General features: G+C 36.6%; 2 protein-coding genes across 3 annotated transcripts in view; both read left to right on the forward strand.

The window, feature by feature from the left end:
* Positions 1–5,910: 5,910 nt before the first annotated feature.
* On the forward strand, positions 5,911–7,670 carry Gje1 (gap junction protein epsilon 1). The gene is made up of 3 exons (XM_005360991.2): positions 5,911–5,949; positions 6,625–6,807; positions 7,275–7,670. The coding sequence occupies exons 1-3, from the start codon at positions 5,911–5,913 to the stop codon at positions 7,668–7,670; spliced, it is 618 nt and encodes a 205-aa protein (XP_005361048.1).
* Positions 7,671–15,716: 8,046 nt separating this feature from the next.
* The window catches only part of Vta1 (vesicle trafficking 1), a 57,127-nt gene continuing 48,211 nt past the window's right edge, over positions 15,717–24,632 (forward strand). Inside the window, exon 1 of one of the 2 annotated variants that reach the window (XM_005360992.3) lies at positions 15,717–15,875. In XM_005360992.3, the coding sequence (XP_005361049.1) occupies positions 15,764–15,875 (112 nt within the window). In that variant the 5' untranslated portion in view covers positions 15,717–15,763. The remainder of the gene's footprint in view (positions 15,876–24,632) is intronic. The other variant, XM_026786446.1, reaches the window with a different exon arrangement.

Here is a 24,632-nt window from a genome sequence, read left to right on the forward strand (position 1 = left end):
GTGCGTGTGTAGTGGCACTGGTGGTGGTGGGCCTTAGATTGATACATATCTTTTTATTGTGGATAATGCCACAGTGAGCATGGGCACGCAGAGAACCTTGGGAGAAATTAACTTCACTTGTTAGGATGTGTGTTACAGCAGTTCTGTTTTTAAAGGACATTCATACTGTTTTCCATAATGGCTGTGCCAATTTGCATACGCATCGACAGCGAATAGAGGCTCCCTTATCTCCATACATTTGCTGACATCATCACCATTCTGAAACGTATGAGGTAATATCTTACCCTGGTTTTGGCTGACAGTTCCTTGATCATGAAAAGTGCTGGGCACCTTTTCACTTGTCTTTAACCATTTAATACACGGTCTAAGCAGTTCCTTTGTTCTTTCTTTCATTCAAGTATTTTGGTTATTTGATTATGCAACATTGAGTTTTGCATGCTCTTTCTATACTTCAGGTGTTATTTCTTTAACAGATACGCAATCTGAGTGCACTTTTCACACTGCAGCTTATGCTTTAGTTTGGCTAATTGACTCTTTTGCAGTAGAAAGAGTTGCACTCTGATATGCTATAACTTTCTGGTTTTGCTTCTATTGCCAGTCTTTAGAGTTACATCTAAAATTCCTACCAAAGAAGTTTTTCTTCAGCTACCTTCTGGCAATTTTACAGTTTCATGTAAAGACTTAAAGTCTTCAAGCCCATGTATGTTTGTTTTCATATGTCTGAGATAAGGGCCCAGTCTCTTTCCTGCCATGCATAGGTATCCAAGTTTCTCACTCACAGTAGAGGCTACTGTTACTACATTTAATTTGCTTGGTGTCCATCTGAAAGATTGGCATGTGTAAACCCACCTCCATGTTCTCCATTCTATTCCATTGCTTTCTATGTCTTTTTTTAATGCCAATTCATGTCACTGTTTTGATTATTAATGTTTTGAATACATTTTGAAATAAGCTTATAGCTGTGTTTCTCTTGCTACAGACTACTTTGGCATTTAGTGGATTTGGTCAAACAGTTACATAATTGGGTGTTTTTTTTCTTTTTAATCTGACTGAGATTACACAAAATCTGCACACCAATTTGGGTAGTGTGATTATTTCGGTTCTGGGAAGCCAGGAACGAAGGAGCAGCCTCCGCCTATAAATTGGTGGACCAGTGTGAGCTTACTACATCCACATAAAACCTGAGAGAGCTTAATAAGGAATTCTAGACACAAAAGAACAGAGTTTAGCATAGCTTCGTGGTAGCCACATTTTTTTTCAGATGGGCTCTGTTTGAATATTTGCCTGTCATTGGATATGTAGTTGACAATTTTTTTTTCCTTTCTGTAGGCTGTTTCTTTGTAAAAATAAAAGTGTGCTTTGTATTGCAGAAGCTTTGTGGTGTCATGAGGCCCCATTTATTTTTTATTAATTGTTGATCTAGTGTCTGTACTAGCACTGTTCTGTTCGTAAAGTCTAGATGATGAATTCAAGGCTCTTCCCCACTTTCTCTTCAATCAGCTTCAATCTATCTGGTTTTATGTTGAGTTCTTTGACCCATTTGGAGTTGAGTTTTGTGCAGGATGGTAAGGATAAATCATGCACCCATCCAGTTTCATCAGCATCATTTGTTGAGGACACTCTTTTTGTGTATTTCTGATTTCTTTATTAAAAAAATCAGGTGTTCATAGCTGTGTAGATTTATATCTGAGTTTTCAATTTGATTCATTAATCAATGTGTCTGTTTCTGTGCCAATACTATGCTGTTTTTATTACTATAGTTTGGTGATAGAACTTGAAAGTGGAGGTGGTGAGACCTCCAGTAGTTCTTTTATTATTTAGTAATGTTTTAGCTACCCTGAGATTTTTCTTTCCATATGAAGTTGAAAATTATCCTTTCAATATTTGTGAAGACTTGTGTTGGAATTTTATGGGAATTATATTCCCATTCCTATATATCTTATTTTGTCATTACTACATTGTACAGACTAAGCATATAAATAAATATATTTATTTATTCAGAAATATGTGTGTATGTGTGCATGTGTATGCATGTAACAGCAATTAAATAAAAAAGAGGTCATGAATTTGAAAAAGAGCAAGAGGGGGAAGACATGGCAGAGTTTGGAGGGAGGCAAATGAAGGGGAAATTATATAATTATAATATCAAAATATAGAAGAAATCTGTGCCATTATATGTAATCCTTGTAATATATTTATGACTCCAATCTGCTAATAAATTATTTTTCTTAATTTTATTTATTTTTAACATTTTATTCTTTGACAATCTCTAAAATACCTCTAATACATATTCATGATGTTCATACACCTATTCTTCTCTTTCTCTGAATCCCCTCCCATTCCCTCTAGAAATTTCTTTCAAACACTTTTCCATTGATCTTTCCTGTGCATATACATCCCCTGAGTTAATTAGGTTTGCTTTCACATGCATGGATGTGGGACTGTTGAGTGGATCATAGACAACTCACCTGTGGATGCTCCTGAAAAAAGATGATCCCTCTTCCCTAGCAGTTCTTAATTTTGTAAAGCTCCTCCCCTAATGCTAGCATATCATAGGAAGGTGTTATGTCTATGCTAATTAAGGTATCAACATGATAATATTATACACAGCATGTTTGGAGACACTTTTTTCCTTTTTACAAGAGCTTGAATTCAATTGCTACTTGCTCTTCAAAAGTTTGGTAACCTCCATTAAAAATACTAGAGTATGTGATAAATGACAATAGTTACATGATAATTACAAACTTACTTCCAGATGCTAATATATAATACATCTTACCCTTTGTTATTTCTTTCAATCCTTTCTTAGGCTCTACACAAAATTAGAGGCTTTGTCTTTTCTAGCAGAAAGGGTTAAATGTTTCAAAATCACACAGATGTTTCATGATATAAGGGGATCTTTAATTTGTTCACTTGCCACACACTGCATAAAAAGGAACACTCACATGATGTTGAAAAACAACAGTTGTCTGGTGGTGTGGGAAGTCCTTCTGTGTATGCTTTGCTTTTATTGGGTAATGAATAAAGAAGCTGCTTTCAGACAATGGCTTACAGAATATAGCCAAGCTGGAAGATATATATATATATATATATATATATATATATATATATAGAGAGAGAGAGAGAGAGAGAGAGAGAGAGAGAGAGAGAGAGAGAGAGAGAGAGATTGAGAGAGATAGGTCATGGAGACGCCAGAGGGAAAAGATGTGATCTGCCTTCTGGAACCTTGCAGGTAGGCCACAGGCCTCATGGTAAAATATAAAATAATAGGAATGGGTTAACCAAAGATATAAGAACTAGATAGCAATACACTTAAGTGATTGGCCAAAAAGTGATTTAAATAATATAGTTTCTGTATGATTATTTTCGGGAGTCTGTACAGCCAGGAAACAAACAAGTAGCTCTACAACAAATTGGCACTCCAACTTAGGCTAATTAAATCCCCATAAAACCTGAGAGGGCTTGGAAAGGAATATTAGACACTAAAAAACAAAGTTTAGCTGCATATTTTTTCAGATGGGCTCTTCTTCCTAGTGGCATGCTGCAGCTCCTTTAAGAGAGGTCTTCCTGATTCAACAGTAGCAAGAAGAAAAAAAAACTGCATGGTTTCTAAATAGCATTTTCCTGGTCCATGAGTTTCCAGCACAAACTCTGACTCTTTCAGGAGAACAAACATTTAAATGTGGTTTGTGATACACATACATATATGCAAGCAGAACATTCATAAACATAAAAAATGAATCTTGTTTAGACAATGTAATAGCTAAAGAATTGCTAGTATTGCTTTAAAGAACTAGATCTTGATCAGATTATATGACTTCTGGTTCCCTGGTTTTCTTCTGGAAGACAATAGTGAAGGAAACCATTTGACTTTTAACACAACTACTGTTTTCTCAATTGAAAGGGGAAGACACTTTTAGCCAAAAGCAGAGTGTAGAGTTATAGGCCATTGAAGAGCTACAAACTATAATTAGCTGTGGATCTGGGAACCATTTCAGTTAAGCAATAAAGTCACCAACTGGCAATATTTTCCCATGTGAAATTTCAAAATCGTTGTGCAGCATTGATGGCTATATTCTCTTGCTTTTCCATTTTTGGAGAAGTGTTGATGCCGTTGGGTCCATTTCATTGTTTTATGTAGCTATTGAATAAAAGAAGACATTTATCTTCGTATCTCTGACTCTAGAACAAGAGGAGTCATAGCTAAGCCATATCCAGGCATAATAGCTTACATCTGCTATTAGACAGGAGGCTTAGCATCCTAGAATAACAGTGAAAACAGTGAGAGAAATTAATATTTATGATAGAATATTCAAAAAAGAATACGAAGTTGAATATAATTTTTCCTTATTTTTGTACCCATACCTCTGTCACACAACTTCAGATGAAAAGGAGAAGTTATTTTCTCATCTGGGCTATCATTTCTTGTGTTACATAATATAACATTAACAAACATGCACCCAGTAGATGCCTAAGCACTGCCTGACCTGTATTTCTAGGAACCCGCATGCAAAGGAACCCAGATGTTTACTCAATAAACAACCCTAGCAACTGTCATATGTGTGAGACCGCTCTCCTAAGAAGTGCTCTTACCTGCTGAGTTCACCATCCCTTTGGAAGCTAAGAGTGTATATATAACATTTATTGACCAGGACTTTCCCCTTGTAAGCAAGTACCCACAGCTTGCTTACAGGATGCTATAATTCAAAAATGTACGACATTATATATATATATTTAACTAACATTATTTATTATTGCACAAAGATAGAATAAAAAACAAGATTCCTTTCACAGAAATAATTGTAAGAGCTTTTACACTTCTCTTTCTAGGAAAGAATTTAAGTATACCTATACTCTGATTCTGAAGAGATAAGAATATGAGAATTGTTTTATTTAAGGAATCATTAAGTTGCTCATTTTGGTTGTTCCTATTAACACAGCACTCTTATTCAAGAATGTCACTGCCTTTGCCCTTTGGTTACAACTATATATAACATTATCGCTTCTTCACTGTTGGATAAAATAAACAGTTTGACGTTAAGTCTTCAGGATATCACAAGAGAAAGAAAGGTGAGTAAAGGAAATAGATATGATCCATTATTGGCTGTGTGCTATTATTGATCTACAGAGAATAGACCAATACCAATTGGTTTAGGTAGGAGTAGTTATTTCTCTTTCTAAGTCCATGCTGGACCTCAGTATCTATATCAATATCTATTGGATAATGTCTCAACTAAAAGACAAAAGGAAAAGATAGCTATGATTCATGCTAAACCCTAGTCTTATCTTGATTATTGTCCCACATATGAATCCTTAGGAAATCTAATTGCCTCTTTTTTATGTTTGTTGCAAGTATTCAGCAAAGAAATACATATCACAACACAGTAATAATACTCAGGTTTGGAATAATCACCATACATCTGTGTTTGCAACTTCTTAGACCTCTTAGAAATTAGCAATAATATGTTGTGGAAGTGAATTAGAAAATATTAGCAGTGTTCCCATGTACTTTAGGACATACCAAATAGCAATCCGGAGTACACAGTGTGCCAATTTACGTCTAAGCAACTCTCAAGAGATTGCAGGGCCCCTGAGTGCTCAGGGCATCTGTCTGCTGGCCTGCTTTGCTGACTGACTGGCTGGCTTTGCTGATCTTGCAAGCCAAGGGATTATTAGACTAACCACATGCCCTCTGCTTTTGTTTCTTTGCTTTTTGTTTTATTTTGAGATGGAGATAGAAAAGTTGACTAGGGTCCCAGAGATCTGAGGAAAAAAGAAAGAAACAGAAGGAGGGAAGAGAAATTTGCAGAGATAGGTGGTTTCTGTTATACAAGTCAAGAGAGAATGTAAAGCATACTAACAACATAGTTTAACAATAGCCCACAGGGATGCCAAGATAACATCTGGAAAATGTCTCTAAACTACATCAAGAACTTCTACGAAGGATGTGTAAGTAACAAACAAGAAATTCAATTGTACAAATTTTTGTCTGTGTATTTTTAATCTCGTTGGTATGTGTGTTGATGGGCATATTAACTGTACATTTACAAAGAAAATAACTTATATAACAACCATGTGCTGTAAAATAGTCTGAATTTAAAATTATAGATAGATTAATCCTGGAGATGCTTTTATCCATTGATGCTTTAAAGTAGCTCACACTCTTAATTCAATATTAAGTATGGAAAGCAAAAAAAAAAACCTAAGTAGATATTGTTCTGTCATTTTGATAGTATTTATACTAAGAGTAATATTGTATTATAATCTAATCTTCCAATAGGGGCAATCAGACATTGTAAGATTTCTGGTTTTATTTCAAAGAGATAACATGAGAAAGAAATATTCATTGAATTGAAAGCTATTTAAAATGTTTCAAAACTTCCCTGTTTGATTGCCAATAGAGCCTGGTTTGACTACCGCATTCTATAATTGAAGAGTAAAGCAGCACAGAACTCTTGCAGGGTTTACAGTCAATTTGACAATCTAAAGCATCTGTCTTGCTTCAAAGCTTCTCAGACCTTAATATTTTAAAGTACTTTTTGATGTGATCATAAAAATATCCTTCAAAATCTCCTTTCCAAATGTTCCTTTTCCAATCCAGTTTGTCCCTTCCAAAACCAACAGGTGAAACCTCCAACTGTGGTCGGCCAGTTCCACACCCTCTTCTTCGGCTCTGTGAGGATGTTCTTCCTTGGAGTGCTGGGCTTTGCAGTTTACGGGAACGAGGCTTTGCATTTCAGCTGTGAGCCAGACAAAAGAGAGATAAATCTATTCTGTTACAATCAGTTCAGGCCAATAACTCCCCAGGTAAGTGTTCCAGTGTGGATGCAAACATTGACTCCCCAGCACATATAGATTTTTTTTCTCCTATAGTTTTGAGAATTACTCTTTCATGGCTGAATCTTTGAGAAAATGTAACTTGAGGTCCGTAAAAAGTACATTCAAATTCAGTAATCTGTTATTTATCGGTATATTGAGCATAAAGACATTAAGCAGCTATTACAATCAGATAATTCATCATTATCATTAGTGAGTAGGCAGTGATAGTAAAATATGATCATGTTTTCCAATTGCCATATGTTTAGAGTTCTAAAATCTTAGAAAATAAATGATGTATGTAAACACTACTGCATTTGTTTATTATATTTTCATTTTTATAAGGCATTTGTGAAACTTAGAATTTTTAGGTTAGCCCTTTCTGAATCTGTGAATTTTCCATGTGTTTTGGTGACATGTTTATTTGAGTTGACTAAAATAGTTCTGATATACTTTAGGTGTTCTGGGCATTACAACTAGTGGTTGTCCTGCTTCCTGGAGCTATTTTCCACCTTTATGCTGCATGTAAAAGCATCAATCAAGAATGCATTCTTCAAAAGCCCGCGTACACTGTGAATTACATCCTCTCGGTCTTGTTAAGGATCAGCCTGGAGGTGGTGGCATTTTGGCTTCAGATTCACCTCTTTGGCTTCCAGGTGAAGCCTCTATACTTGTGTGATGCTGAATCTCTTGGTAAAAAAATAAATGTTGTAAAATGCATGGTTCCAGAACACTTTGAAAAGACTATTTTTCTCATTGCAATGTACACCTTTACTGTAATCACCATGGTATTATGTGTTGCTGAGATTTTTGAGATCATATTCAGAAGATCATGCTTCCTATTTAAACAATGACATGGTTGATTGCCTAAAGTCATGCAATAATTCTTATCAATCTATATGTTTAGTCTTCTCATCAAGTATCTTAATTCCATATGTTCTATAAATTTTGATGTATCTGTAGTTTATGTATAATATAAGTAGATAACAAGTTCTAAACTAGGTGTTTTTGAGAAAATATTTCCAGTTTTTATTTTATCACTTATTCTATGACAATGTACACATAAGACTAATGATAATTCACTTTTAAAATAGTGATTTTGAAAGCTTCTCTCATAAACAACATTTTAAATGATTGCATTATTTTGTGACCAAAGAAACTTCTTACCTCTGCTAGAGACTGGGAAATTGATGTTCAGAGTTGTTATGTTATGTTCAGAAGGTCACTCAACCAAACTAGAATCTGGGTCTTCTCTATCCATTAAACTACAGAGTTTAAACTTTAAGGACATAATTATCTTTGCATTTGTGGAAAATATAATTTTAAAAACATTAAAAAATATAATTAATTAAAAATCATTATATAGCTTTATCACTAACTCGGAGGTAATGAACAATTGAATCTTTAATAGTAAACTTATTTGTTTTCCCAATATATTGTTTTCCAAAAATTTTAATATTAAATGATCATGGAGATAGTTAAATAATAAATTAGAGCTGCTGTAAATAACACTGTGCATGGCTTCCTTGTTTTCTGTTGTGCCTATACAAACCCTGATTTTGTATAACTTCCATATTTAAAGTTTTTACATTAAATTATAATTCCTCAATGATTTTGAAATTATCCCGTAGGTAATTTTACAGAAAATCAGTGCACTCTATTTGTCTTTATTTCCAACAACTGTCCTCACTAATGTCATTTAAAAATATATATGTCCTTCTGTTTTATGCTGGTATTTTAGTAAGGAACCATACATAGTCTATCAAATATTGAAATTGTGGATTTTATTAAGCACCATTTAGCCTGCTTGATGTTACAAATTCCATATTAGGAATTCAAATCATTGATCTTGTGCCACATAAAAGCATAGAAGAAAAACCAACTTAGTTCCACTCAGCAAACAGCTTCTGAGGACCCATTATTTCATATGTACTACATTGCTAGGTCAAATTTAAAAACAAAACAACTTGGTACCCAAAGTTGTTGGGTGGTGCAGCGATAAGTCAAGAGAGTGGTGACCTGAAATAATGCAAGTAAATTGTAAATAAAGTAAAGAATAAGATGATGAGAAAAATGTCTACGTATTTGAGAAATCACTGATAAATTTACATTAATCCATGGACTAAGAAAGAACTGGCATCAGAAGCTAAAAGGTAGTATAAACCAAATAATAATGAAAACAGTTTATTGAAATTTGTTACAAGAATTAAAACAAAGTTGGCTGCCTATAGCAGTCCTATATTTTGCCATTAAAATTATAAATTTATTTATCTTTGTGCTTTAAGAAATTAGCAAAACAACTAGCTAAAATCATTAAATAGGCCAGGAATACACATAACATGAAATATAGAAATATGAAATTTAAGCAAAAATGCATTAAACACATGGTGATTATTTCAAAGTTGAGTAAAACCAGTAACATTTTAGTTATGCAGTTTTAGATGATAAAGAACAAAAGAAGAAATCAATCTTATAATAAATGAAAGGTGATAGGACATTAACATAGTCATAAGGGTACTTGAACAATGTAACACTAAGTTTGATGGATGAAGAAATTCTTTGAAATGCTTATTGCTAAGACAAGAGAAACTGATAAAATACACAAACGATAAATATTCTTAAATTTATTAAATAAATTAAGATGTAAGCCCTTTTCTTGAAGAAAACTCCAGATCCAGCTGGCTTCTCTGGTCAAATTCACCAAATGTTTAAGAAAGAGATACAATTACAAAATTTCTTTAGGAAGAAAGACAAAAGAACCTCCCAGCTTCCTGGGCAATATTGTGTCAGAACAAGTAGAAAATATTCCCATTTTGTATAAAGAGAGTAGCATACCATAATTTTGTTATTGAAATTTCTTAGAAAAAATATATTAGCACACATAATCCAACTATGTATGTATAGATAGAATATGTGCAGGTTGAGTTTATCCTGGGAGTGACAGATCATTCAAACACTTAAAAGACAATTAATGTAGTTGAACTGTATTAAAAGAAGAAATCACATAGTCATCTTAATAAAAGCATTTGATTAAATTTAACAGACATTTCTAATGAAATAAAAAACCCAAAAATTTTACTTAATAAGAACATTATCTGAATTTAATTTTTAAAAAATATAAAGTAATATTAGGAAATACCCCATAATATTGAAAAGAATGAACAATTTCCCCCACGATTTGGACAAAGAGAAGCATTTCCACTTTTCCTGTTTTGGGCTGAATTTGAATTGTAGTTCACTAAGAGAAAAACAGATAGATAGATATAAATATAGATGTATTCTTGATAATCTCATGAGTAAATTCAATAAAACCAAATAAAAGATACAAGGATTGGAAAAGAAGAAATATCATCTATATAAACAGTACACAGAAAATTCTAAAACATAAAAACCGTAAAATAATAATGAAGTGCAAAAACCCCTTGCTTTAAAACAGTAAAATATCTAAATTTGCAAAAGTATTTCCATTTATAGTATACTAAAAATATCAGGAAACACATTGGAAAAATTCACACAGTATTTGCTAGATAGGTACAATAAAAATAATGCAATAATCCTGAAAGAAATTAAATTAGATAAATAAAACATAACTGTGTTGATAGCCTTAATCACTTAGAACTTTTGGTGACTCACATAGAACTATAAATTCAATATTTTTGTGAATACCTGCAAGTAGAATCTAAATTTTGTTTGAAAATACAAACAAAAACACATGATAGAATAAATTTCATAAAAGGAAAAAGTCCTTTATTTAAGTACAATAAGCCATGATGTGGGATTCCCCTCTGTATGCTATGAATACCACTGGTTAGTAAAGAAACTGTCTTAGGCCGGTGCAGAGCAGAATATAGGTAGGTGAGAAAGATAACTGAATGCTGGCGCCTTCTTTGCCAAGGAGAAGCCATGGCGCTGCAGCCAGAGACAAACATGCCAAATCTTTGCCAGTAAGCCACAGGTACGTGGCGATACACAGATTAATGGAGATGGGTTAATTTAAGATATAGGAGTTAGCCATAAATAAGCTTGAGCTATTGACTAAACAGTACTGAAAATAATATAGTTTCTGTGTGGTTATTTCGGGTCTGAGCAGCCCGGAACAAACAAGTGGCTCTCTAACATCAAATTGGTGTACCAATGTGGTCGACTAAATCAACGTAAAACCTGAGAAAGCTATAAAAGGAATTCTAGACACACACAAAAAAACAAAGTTAAGCACTTTTCTCAGGTGGGCTCTGTTTGCTAGAAGCAAGCAGAGGCACAATTCTTTTAAGAGAAGATTTCAGCCATAACAGCAAAAACCACACAGTTTCAAAACAGGGGCTTCCTAGTTCACCAGCAAGAATGGCTCTGAGTCTTTCATGAGACCAAGCTTTAAATGGATTTTGTGGGTAGTGTGCTGCAAGTTACTTGGTGACAGCATGGGCACACTGGTTATCAGAGTTGAGGTGGTAAGGATGGCTCACACCTGGCAGTCTCAGTGGTAGTGAACAGACTTCCACCATGTTGGACTGGGTGGAGAAAGCAGGCAGGGCTATATTTGCCCTAGTAACACCGTCACTTAGGATTTTAAGAAGTGCCTAGCATTTTAAGAAGTTGTCCTGGTCAGAAAAGGATTAAAGATACTTAATAAGGACAGATTCAGACATAAAAGACATCTAAATGAGACACACTGTGTTTATAAAATGTATGTAGGCTTGGGAGAGAGAAGAAAAAGAGTAAAGAGAGAGTAAATGCAATAAAAAGAGTACAGACAGTCATAAATTGAGGAGGAAAGATAATAAAATAAATATTAAACTTGTAGAAAAAGTAATAGACTAAGAAAAGTAAGCCATGTAGAGATGGAATATACACAGAGAATAAGGACTATGTATATTATTGTGTTTTCTTTGAATTTTTGACTGGTAAAGAGCTACATTATGAGAGACATTTCATTGTATGAACTCCTAAGTCCAACATAAAGGTATGTTGAATTCAAAATTTTGGTCTAAGGATATGTTGCTTTGGAAAAGAGGTTCTGCTTTTGTTTCCACAGAAGATGAGAACATATGGGTCCGTTCCAGACTAATGTGGTTTGATGCCCCAAGAACCCCGAAAGGTCACCATGAACCCCCCCAAATACTTCACCCAACAAAAAACAGGAAGCAGACTGGAGAAAACTACATCCCAAATATTGCTTATATATGTTTGTTTACAGTTAAAGGAGGATATGTTATAGATATGAAAAATTTGCATTGGTATGGATCTCAGTTTATTGTTAACAGATTTAAGATCAATCTGATTGTATGTATATTTCTGCTCTTGATTAAGTTATTGTGTTTGTACAGCTCATTTTAAAATGTAATGTATAATTAAGAAATATAGGTTAATAGATAATCATACATAATAGTCAAGCTTGTAGTCATGTTAGGTTTTCTAGACGTACAGAGATGTATTTCAGATGAATAGATATTCTTCAGATCTGTCAAAGACTACAGAATATGGCATTTGATATTGTCTTTTAGAACTTAGGACATTTCATGGCAATTAGACACATCTGCTCCTGGCAGCACCAGTTACTTCAAGAGGAAGATGGGCATCGAAGAGGCTCCTTATGGAGTTTTTTAGCCGTTTGGGCAAGAAACTGCTCTTTCTTGAACTCCTTGATGCTATACCATATGAACTGGACATGCAGGACCTGCAGAGAAATGACTGCTGAAGTTGCTTAAAGGTGAGATGATTCTTTGGGGTTCCTGCTTCATGAAAGACTCTGCTAGACATTCTGCAGGACACAGAAAAATGTGACTGGCGAACTTCCAATATAGGCAGAACTCTCTTTGAAATTTCCTGCTTTGTTGGAAAGTATGTGGTATATTATGGGCCTGTAGAATGAAGATGGATGCCCCATGGTACAGAAGAACTGTGGGTGACTGTCCAGGTAGCAAGATACCTCTGGCAATTCTAGAGTTTTGGAAGCTGTTTACAAAGCACTTCCTGTTAACTTAGGCAATATTATATCCTTCTGGAGTCTTTGATAGAGTTGAAGAATAGATAGTTAAATTTATAGCTTTCTTCATTTATGATAAAAGATAAAGTAGATATAAATGTTGTAACTGTAATTCTTAATACCTGTTTTGTTATATGTAATTGTTCTATGTTGAAGTTAAAACCTTCCTTTTCATTTAAACAGAAAAGGGGAAATTATGTGGGAAGTCCTTCTGTATATGTGTTGCTTTTATTCGTTAGTGAATAAAGAAACTGCCTTGGCATGTTGATAGAGTAAAATAGAACTAGGCCAGAAAAACTATACTGAATTCTTGGAGAAAGAAAGCAGAGTCAAAGAAATGCCATTTAGCCCCTGCCAGAAACAGATGAACTTTGACAGTAGGCCATGAGCCTTGTGGAAAATATAAAATAAGGGTTAATTACTACAATTTCTGTGTAGTTATTTCAGGGCTGAGCAGCCAAAAACAAACAAGCAGTCTCCTATAATAAAGACAAAAAAAAAACCCAAACAAGCATAAAGCCCTATTCGTAATAGGAGAGGAAGAAAACAGAAAATGACCCAACTAACCAGAAAAACAGAAAGTAAAACTTAACATGTAAGTCAGCAAATCCTTCACAACCATCTGAAACACAAATCACCTCAACTCATCTAAAAGGTGAGACTAGCTGCCTGTATTAAAAAAATAAATAAAATCTAAGCTTTGCAAAGATCACTCAGTAGGTACTGCTCTTCCAGAAAGTTTGACTTTAGTACCAGGCACAGGTATCAGGCAGTATACAACTACCTAACCTCTAATTCCGGGGTCCAAAGCACTCTTCTCACCTCGGTGGGCAAACACACACACACACACACACACACTCACAGTCACAAAACAAACACATACATAGACGTTTTTCTAAATCTTTAAAAAAGAATCTAACAGCTATTTGTTCTAAGAAATGAATCTCTGATAATATTACCTAGAAACTGAGACTGAGCCTCAAAGAACCACAATATAACTATGAAGTAAATAGAAACAAACCAGGCTGGTGTAGCTATTCTGATATCTAATTGACTTCAAAACAAAATTAATAAAGACCACTACAAAGTGTCCTTACAAGTGACAAAATCAATATCATATAACAAATGTAAATATAGCAAGTATCATTTCAATGGATACTTGGGTCCCTGGTTTCATTAAACAGTCACGTGCATTACAGGTCAGACATGTTGAGATAATCAACACCCCAGATATCAATACCCCGTTTTTATCCTCAAAAAAGCCTTTCCAAATAGACACCAACAAAGTAAGTTTACAGTTTAACTACATCACTGACGAGTTGTATGTATTAGTTATCTACAGAATATTTTGTCTAATACATAAAAAATATACACTCTTCTACTCATCCTATAGAAATTTTTCTATCATAGAACATATTATAGGCCAGGAAGCAAGTCTAGAGAGAACTGAAATAATTCATTATATCTTGTGAGACAATAAAGGAATCAAACTAGAAACCCCAGCAAGAGAAAACACAGAAACAACACACATGTTTAAAGACTGAACAGTACACTTGCGAAGGAGCAGCAGATCATCACACAAACCAAGGAAGAAAATTTAAAACAACTAGATCGCAATGAAAATGACAGCACAACTTATCAGAACTCTGGGATATAGAGAAGACAGCTGTTAGCGGGAAATGTAAATCTATAACTGCCTGCACTAGAAAAAAAACAAATGAAGGAGACTGTTTTTTTTTTAAAAAAAGAGGTTATTAAAGGTGAAAGATGAAATGCAATTCCTTAAGCATGCTATGGATGCTATTATGGGATGGAGAGGAGCCCCCCCCCCAAAAATGCTGATAGAAAGAAAAGGTAAGGCTTTATTTAAAATGACCTGAGTCAGAAGTGTTGAATAAATCACCAGGACTCTATCTTTACAAGAATTAAAATTGGATAATACTTCCCAAATGTTCCTCATCTTCTGGGAATAATAAACTTAAATAGTATTATTTCATGAAAATATACTACCCAGATCAGAGCAAGTATTCGATTTCCATTAATTTCCTTGTATTTAGCTTTCAAGTTTGAAAAGTGTTGGCCATGTAGTCCAATACGTGAACATGCAAATTTTTAATTTAAACAAGTACTTCTCAGGCAAGAATTTAAAGCCTCTAAACCAAGAGCAGCGGCTGCTTCCAGTTCCACCTTCCTTGACATACATGTTTGCAGTATCTCTACTGTTTCTAGAAAGGCTGCCATGTGTACTTTTTGGTAAATGTTTATAAAATTTTATTTTGTGATCATTTGTTTTATTAAAATTAATAAACCCACCCACCCCAAAAGCTCTGTGAGCTATCAATTAGCATATGGCTGTAATTGCTACTAACTGGGAATCTCTGGATATAAAGTTCAAAGACTAATTTGGCAACTTAGTGAGACAACACACACACACACACACACACACACACACATAAGATGGAGAGAGAGAGAGAATTGGAAGCTGAAGACACAGGAGAGAGGGAGGGAAGAAGAGAGAGAAAAAGAAGGAGGGAGGGAGGGATGTGGTGGTTAATATATACAAAATTAAGATTGGAGAACTGGAAGTTATAGGAAGCCTTTTCCTTTCTCCAAGTCAATAAACTTTACTTTCTTATTTTACCCTTTTATCTCCTTTCTTTTGTTCCACATCAAAAAAAAAATTTTTTTAATTAAAAAAAAAAAATCAAAGTTAAATTTTTTTAAAAACGCTTCTTTCTCTTACCAGCAGAGAGCGCTGCTGCTGTGTGTAACACCAAAGACTCACATGACCCACGTTACAGCTGCCTTGAGCGCGGCAGCTAAGTTTGTCTCTTCCGCGCATCCGTCCCGCCCAGCCAACAAGCCGCTGAGCAACAGAAGAGTGGGTGGGATTTGCTCCGCTCGGAGGCGGAAGCGGAAGTGTTTGCGGCCGGCTAGTAGGAAGTGGCGCTTCCGGGAGTGGAGATGGCCGCGCTGGCCCCGCTGCCGCCGTTGCCCGCGCAGTTTAAGAGCATACAGCATCATTTGAGAACGGCTCAGGAGCATGACAAGCGGGACCCCGTGGTGGCCTACTACTGTGAGTCCCTCCGTGGCGCCGCGCTCCGTTCTCGAGCCCCCCCTCCCCCGTCCCGCCCCGCGCCCTGCTTTAGACCTGAGCCTGACCTCTGGCCCGCCCCGGGAAGCCCCACGCACCTTAGCGTCCCCGGGCTCTCCTGCCCGAGTGCCTCGGGACTGCCTACACCAGCCCTTCAGTAGTCTGCACACTCTCCCTGCTTTCTGTGTCTTCACGAAAGCTGTCAGGGTAGCCCAGCCGTTGAGACGCAGATAGGTGTCCCAGAGATGGGCGAGAAGGTAAACTCATAGGAACCAGAACAAAAAGTGCCGGTTGATTCTGACAGCTTTGAGGTTTACAAACGGCCCAGCGGAGTGTGTCTGCTACTGGAAACTTGAATTGACCTGGTCTTGACGTCTGTTTTCCATACGCTGCTTTCCCACCATTAAGACTTTTGTGGCCCTGAAAGCTGAGCAGTTTAGTAACAAAGTTTCCCAGTTTGAGGTGTATATACTCTACCGCTGAAGGGAAAACGGGTCTAACTTTGTTCAGGCTTTTGGAGTTGGTGATGTAAGTAGTGCTAGTAGTTTCGTGTACACTATATTTTTAATCTTAGGTTTACATCTTTGTTGCAAGAAATGGCTGTACTACTATAAGCCTCTAAACAACGTTCAGAATAGAGAAACTCAATATGAGTTTCAGTGTCCTCTGTTGTGCACATTGTTAGGAAAAAATCTGACCCAGTCATCCCTTCCCATCTCTACATGTACCCCATTTCTCAAATGTGCATGGGTGTTGTGTGTCGTCCCCCCTCACTCCCCCCCCCCAGCCCCATAGTTACCAAATTCCTCTTGATTTGAGATCTGAATTGTCATCTCTTCTGCAAGCCATAGATGACCATACTTCATCTGGAGTATTATTTTCACCATGCTTGCTTGTTTAACTTCCTCAACCAAGTCTTAATCATCATTCATGCAGCATGTAGTTATTGAGTCTCTTTACCTGGTGCCAGGTGTTCCTAGGTACTGCAAAAAAAAAAAAAAAAAAAAGTTGATAGAACTAATGAGAATAGGTTGCTTAAAGAGTACTCAGGAAAGGGAATCGAAGTACCAGACTAGTGGAGAGGGGATTTCATTTTTCTTTGTTCAGAGGGTCCTTCACTGAGCCGACAATTGAAGCCAGTACTTCATGGACATTTGGGGAAAATATAGCTCTAGACAGAATAAAAGTCTGAAGGCTCAGAGTTAAGTTTAAAAGAGGGGCTAAAGCCAGAGAGAGGCTAGTTCCTGAACAAAGAAGCAATGTCTCTGAACTGGGAAACAAGGCCCTTTGTTCCCCTCTAAGCCAATCCATGCACCTGTCACTATGCACCTCTGACTACCTAGGGTTGATTCCTTCCTGTATCATTGTGCTCATTCTTGCTTTTTGTTCCAAGCGTGTTCCCGATATCCTTTGTTTACACATAAAAAGTAAAAAATAATAATAAATATAAAAAAAAGACCTAAGAGGATGTTTCCCATGATTGCCCCCTAAAATTGATCCTTATCACACCACCTTTTAGGTAAACTTGAAGTGAGAGTCCACTCTTGTCCTCACCCCTTCCTGGTAGGGACCTTTTAGCCTGCTGCTGTCTGGTTTTCATGACTGTTTCTGTTTCAGTGGAATTTCTCTCCCTAGAGTCTTGAGTGGGCATTTCTATGACAAAGTCCATTTGACTGTAGTACAGCTTTTGTTATAGGACCCGTGTACAAGATAATGCATGATGTCCATACAGTGTTTAAGGAGTAATAGAAACATACTAATGTACTCACATTTGGTGTTACTAGAGCGTTTCATTTTTGCTAATTTCATGGTTGTGGATGCCATGTCTTTGAAGTGATATTTGCGATTCTCTGAGTTTTAATGAGGGTCAACATCTATTCATATGCTAATTACGCATGTGGTTTCCTTGTGAACTGCCTTTTTTGTTGTTTGCCCATGCTTCTATTGAACTGTCCTTTCTTAATAATATATATTAATCCTTCGTTGCATGTGTTACAGGTATATTCTCCATTGCATGGCCTGGTTTTTCTTCAGGAAGTTCGTTTTCCAAAATGCTTAATATAAATTGTCTATCTGTTTCTAGGGTACATTCTAGTTTTCTAGGCCTTGATTTCTTCTGTGTGCTCACTTGGGATTTGGTTTCTTAAGACTGTAAATGGATTTTTATCAATTATAAAAAAGTGCATTGTTGATGCTTCTTTGTTAAGCTATTGTGAAGTATTACATATATGTTATCCTTTTCCTTTTAATTCTCTTCTTTCATTTATCATCTGTGTTGTGTAACTCCTTAAGACCTGTCTTAACCTCCACATATTCTGTTGCTTAACACATCTATTGAATTAGGTTCAACTTTTATTTTTTTATTTCAGGTCAGGATTTTGTTTGTTTTCAAATCTGCCTTGCCATTTTTGGTAGTTTCTTATTACTGAGTTTATCTTTGGACCTTTTAAATTAGATTTGTTGCCCCCCACATACTCTGTATACTTTAAAATCCAAAAAGCTTTTTATATCAACATGATGGCACAAGTAGAAAATTTCACACTGAGCAACATTGTTTCTTGCTTCAAGCTATTGAAACATATAAATTTATCTTCCAGGCTAGAGAGATGGCTGCTGGAGAGATGGCTCAGTGGGTGAGATACTTGCTCTGCACACATGAGAGCTGAGTTCCTTCCACTCTCCAGCATGGGCATAAGAGGGTCTGATAATGTGAGTCTGAGGAGGAGAGACAAGTGATGCCAGCAGCTTACTGCCAGGCAGCCTGGCCAGTGGGATGAACTGCACGTTCAATGAGAGATCTTACCTCAGAAAATAAGGTGGAAAGCAACAGAGGAAAACAGCCAACCTTGATCCCTGCCTCTATATATGCCTGCACAGGGAAGCAGATAGAGGCACAGAAAATTCTCTGCTGTTGTTGCAGTGTACAAAGTATTTATTAAACAAAACTCTATGTCTTTACTTGGATCCAGTCCAAGGTACAGATACCATTGTAGTTAGGAGTTCCTAAGACTATGAAATCCAAACTATATCATGTGTGTTATATTTATTCCTGAGTAGTTCTGTGACTTCCCAAAATAAGTGAATCCTGGACCTAATAGGGACTTTCCTAGTCCTGTATTTTCAAGCTCCCTTATCTCTATTACATTTCCAGTATGGCTGCTCTTTTGTTTCCTTTCGAAATCAGAAGTGAGCGCTGCAACACTGTCTAGATTATCTTTTGTCCCTCCTAGGCAGTATGAAGATGTTTAGTGTCCCGTGCTTAAAATATTTAGCATAGTCACAGCAAAGCAGTAAATTCTCCACAGTGGAAAATCTGTCCTTCAAGAACCAGTCCCATAAGTTCATCTTGTTCTGTTGTTTGTGTTGGGTTGTTTTTTTCAGATCCACTTACCTCTCTCCTTTCTGAATGCTGAGATCACATGCATCAAAACATTTATTTTTTGAATTAAGCTTTTGTTCTTTTGAAACTGCTCTTGATCCATGAACAGGTGTAAAAAATAGTACAGAGAAAGCCTGTTGTCCCACAAAATGCCATGTGATGTCATGGCCAGAATATTGAGATTTGTACAGTCCACCAGTGTTTTCTCAGATTTCCAAGTCTTGCGTGCATTTATTCATGTGTTTACACACTTAGTTCTAAACAGTTTTGTCAGTGTAGATTCCTATGTTTACCATGACAGTCAAGACACAGCAGTCTAAGAATCCATTTCAGAGAGCATGGTTGGCCCGTGGACTGTAAGGCAATAGGATGTCCAAACAAGGTATGTCTTGGAAATATGCTCACTTTATTCAGACAAACTTTCTTTATATTGTCAAGCTAATATAAAAGATAATTGAAATCTCCCCAAGTGGTGAACAGTTGTTTTAGGAGATATGCTGCTGCAGGGTTCCAATGGAGAACGCTCTCTTGCAAGAACTCTTCAGAAGCTTGCAGGCTCCACCCACATCCACCAAGACATCCTTCAGGTGTGGCAGGCTGGGGGGATGTCACTGATGAAGGTCCTGGAGGTCCTGGAGGTCCTGGAGAGCATAGACCAACTGCTAGTGCTGGCAAATGGGCCCAACAACCACAGTGCTGGAATTTCAGTGGTCACTTTTGCTAGGGCCACACATGAGTCCCAAGCCCTCTTGCCAATGGACATCAACACAGAAGCTAGAGAAGCCATGTCTAAGGAGCAGTGTGATCCTGGAGTCCATTCCCAAAGTTCCAGTTTTTGTATCATTTAGCTGGCTGGTAGATTTGTGTTCTCAGGGCTCACAGCTCAAGACTGATTCACTAGCACCTCAGCACCAATTTGGGGTCAGCGCATTAACATACCAGGTCCTGTCTTGTGCTGGGCCCCAGTCTGAAGTAGCCTGCCAGGAGCTTGCTTTTGAGGCCTAACTCTTACCGGAACTGCCCGATAGCAAGCAGTCATCATATTATTTCAGATTACATAAAATGGTTTCTGCGGCACACAAAAAGGCACATTACATTCGTCATGGTGCCTTTTACGGCACCTACCTTACTTTCTACACCACCTTACCTCTGTCTCCTAGCAGCCACTAGTCTGTGATTGATGTGGGAGGTGCCATTGCTGGGCTGCTGGTCCTATATTCTATAAGAAGGTAGGCTGAATAAGCCTAAGGAGCAAGCCTGTAAGTAGCACTCCTCCATGGTCTCTGCTTCAACCTCTGCTGCCAGGTTCCTGCCCTATTTTAGTTCCTGTCCTAACTGCTTTTGATGATGACTAAGATAATCAGTAATAAGTGTTAGTTAAAATGTATACCATTTTTTTAAAATGTGAAGATTAAGTTTAGTGTAGGTAAGTATACTAAAATCATCACCAACATGGCTAAGAGATTTGGTACAAAGTTTTAGAAGGCATTTTGGGGAAAATGGAAATAAATATATTACATATATATGCATACGTACATATATATAGTTTAGTGGTTCCAGTTTGGAGGAACTTGTGATTAGGAAATTTTCACAAATACTGAAACAGCTTTAATCAGAATTCCATGAAGTATTATGAGGTAGATCCTTTTTTTTTTCTTAAATAAAGCCAGAAAATGTGTTAGTCCTACAAACAACAGACACTAAGTGAAATATTTTGGACACTGCTATCTGGTCCTGTAGGTAATGCTAAATGCAGGAAGATATTTCTATTCTCAAGCTTGTTAAGCATCATGACATACATCTGTAACCTAATACTCCGATGACAGAAGCAAGAGGATCAAGAGTTCAAAACCAACCTGGGCTACATGAGAGCTTGTCTCAGAAAAGAAGTAGTGTTAGGGAAATACCTCATGGTAGAGCACTTGCCTTGCATGTGTGGGGCCCAGATGCTACTCATTTTACTATAAATAGAGACATAAAAATTTAAAGCACAAACTGTGTGTATGCATGTAAATGTATCACATATGAACAAATAAATACCATGAAAATGGTGTCTTTGCTGTTGTGGGATATTTGTACACTATGTGAAGATATATTGCTGTGGTTGGTGTAATAAAGAGCTGAACGGGCCATAGCTAGGCAGAAGAGATTAGGTGGGAATTCCAGCCAGAGAGGTCTCTGAGAAGAAGAAAGGTGGTTTCGCTAGTGAGACATAGGGAAGCAAGCAAGACATACAGTATGGAGACAAGGTAACGGGCCTTCGAGCAGAACATAGATTAAAAATACGGGTTAATTTAAGTTATAAGAGCTAGTTGAGCAAAAGCCTAAGCTGAAGTCCAAGCTTTTATAATTAATAATGAGTCTCCATTATTACTCCCCCTTTTCTTCAGTAAAACCAGAAAATATTTATGTGATCACGGAGAGATGAAATAGTTCCTCAGGAAGTTGTGAATATACTGAGCTGTTTCAGTAAGATATGTATAATGTAATAGCACATGAAAGCAGAAATGTTTAATTAAATACTAAAAATGTTGGCTTTCTGTGCTAATGATGATAAAGTACTGAAAATTAGCATTAAAGACTGTCTATTATTAATTTATTCTTAATCTCACAGAAAAATGGATTTTTAAGTTAGATAAACTTAAACCAATGGGAAGAATTTTGTTAATTTTATAGTTTCAGAAATTAAATGATATATTGGGACCATAGTTTTGTCTGAATTTTTTTATTATTGTTAGAGCCAACTCAGGATCCTGCCCTGTGACACGAGAGGTTAACAGTAATGCACAGGATGCTCAACTCCTGCTGTATGCTTCAGAGTTCCATTGCTTTTGTTTGTGCACATATATGGACACCCATATCTTGTTTTATAAATGTCATTTGAATCATTTGAATGCTGTCCATTGTTTAAATAAAACTCTTCACTGGGGAAAAAAAACTGAAGCTTGAATGGAGCCTGTGCAACCAAATATCTCCCCTTACCTTTCTTTCATTTCCTTTTTTGTCATCCCAAGTAATTTAAGCCTCTTTGATCAAGTTTACTTTTCATAAAAGTTACATTTGACTGCTCAGAAGTGAAAGCACACATCCACTTTTAATAGCACAGGATTATATATAATAGGTTTTCACAGATGTGTTGTTAAGTTCCTGCCTCTACTAACAATCTTCATTCAGCTGTCATGATTACTTTTGTTTTTCTACCCTGGGCCTTAACAAGTTTTTTGTTGTTGTTGTTTTGCTTTTATTCTTTTAGGAGTGGGTGCTTTTGTTTATTAAGACTCAGTTTATTATTGATTCTATTTGGAAACAATGCTGGAAATGATGAAAGGACGATTTTTGTTGTCAGGACTGTTGTAAGTGGTGGCAACACTTCCTCCCAGACACTGCATCAACAAATACAAAATCTTTGAGTAAATACTGGTGTTGGGAAGATGGCTCAATCATAAAGCTCTACCATATAGACATGACCACCCAATTTTGATTCCCAGCACATACATAAAAGCCAGACATGACAGCGTTCCTCTGTAATCCCAGCACTCAGAATGCGGCCACAGGTGGATCTCTGGAGCAGGTAGGCTAGCCGGTCTAGCCAATCAGCAAGTTCCAGGTTCAGTTAGAAACCCTGGCTTTAAAACACATGTGGTGGTCAGTGGGGAAGACCCCCACCACATTCAATCTCACATAAATTCCCCAAACACACTTTTCCTACTTCTAGAAGCATACAGTATTGTTTTGTCACCTTTGAGAAACATTAGTCAAAATAATGTGCTTTTATTTTAGATAGTTTGGAATACATAACAGAAGAATAAAGAACCACATGGCTTCCCACTTAAACTCATTACAGGTAACTTTTGCCTGAAGTGACTAAAATGTAAAGTTATGTGCAAATTCACACCTGCTGTCTTCTGTAACTTGCCTCCTGACTTTCTTAGCCTTCAGTTCTTTGAGGGAAAAATGCCTGCCTATGCCAAGAATGATAATAATGATGATCCATGATTACATCAAGGATTCTTACCAGATTAAGATCTTATTTTATGCCAGGCGATGGTGGCGCACGCCTTTAATCCCAGCACTCGGGAGGCAGAGGCAGGCGGATCTCTGTGAGTTCGAGACCAGCCTGGTCTACGGAGCTAGATCCAGGACAGGCTCCAAAGCCACAGAGAAACCCTGTCTCGAAAAACAAAACCAAAAAAAAAAAAGATCTTATTTTATAATCAAATAGTCACTATGTGAAGAGAATATATAATATATTTTTACCTTGGTAGTTCAGTTGAGTAAAATGAGCATAAAGGAGACAATGGTAGTATAAAAGTGTCCAACATGAAGCTATTTTTATGATATGCTGAAAGCTAGTATGGATAAGTTCAAGTCATTTTATGTTGGGCTGATATAATAGAATCTTATATTACTGTGGAAATGATAACATTTATTACAAAAAATACCCACAGCATCCTGTAAAAAAGAAGTATGAAGAATTATATACTCTAGTATATATAATTTGTGGTTGCATATACATAGCACATATAAAATGCTGTGTATGTGCGTGCTGTGAGAGCTTGAGTGATAGAAGGTTAGGTGACTAGAGCCAGATTGTACCTAAGTGATATCCTAACCTGTTACTTGGTTACATGACTTGTTTGCTTCATTTTGTAAAATTTAGTCAATTTTAATATGTAAATAGTGGACTTTGTTGTGACACTTGCACATATAATGTACTTGATGACCCCATTATCTTTTTTACCCCTTCTTTCTCATCCCCTTTCTCTTTCATAGCAGTCTCCTTTCTACTTTAATGTCATCTTTCTCATTTCCTCCTGCTTCAACAGATGAGAGAAAATACGGTATTTGCCTTTCACAGTTGACTTGCTTCACTACCATGATGATAGCCAATTCTGTCCATTTTTCTAATATGGGAGGTCCTTCTGTCTTGGTTAATGAATAAAGAAACTGTCTTGGCCTGTTGATAGGACAGAACTTAAGTAGGTGGGCAAGACTAAACTGAATGCTGGGGGAAAGAAGGGCGGAGTCAGAGAGGGCCGCTATGGATCCTCCGCCTGAGACAGATGCAGGATTAGAATCTTTGATGGTAAATCACTACCACATGGCAATATACAAATTAATAGAAATGAGTTAAATTAATATGAGAGTTAGCAAATAAGAAACTAGAGCTAATGGGCCAGGCATTCTTTTAATTAATATAGTTTTTGTGTGTATTTCGGTTCTGTGCAGTGAGGGCAAACAAGCGGCCCCGGGGCCCTCCTCCTACATTTTTCTTCCAATAATATAACTTCATTCTTTGTGTATGGATAAAATTCCATTTTGTGTGTGTTTGTGTGTGTGTGTGTGTGTGTGTGTGTGTG

Source organism: Microtus ochrogaster, linkage group LG4, assembly GCF_000317375.1.
Source record: "Microtus ochrogaster isolate Prairie Vole_2 linkage group LG4, MicOch1.0, whole genome shotgun sequence".
Classification (NCBI taxonomy): Eukaryota; Metazoa; Chordata; class Mammalia; order Rodentia; family Cricetidae; genus Microtus; species Microtus ochrogaster.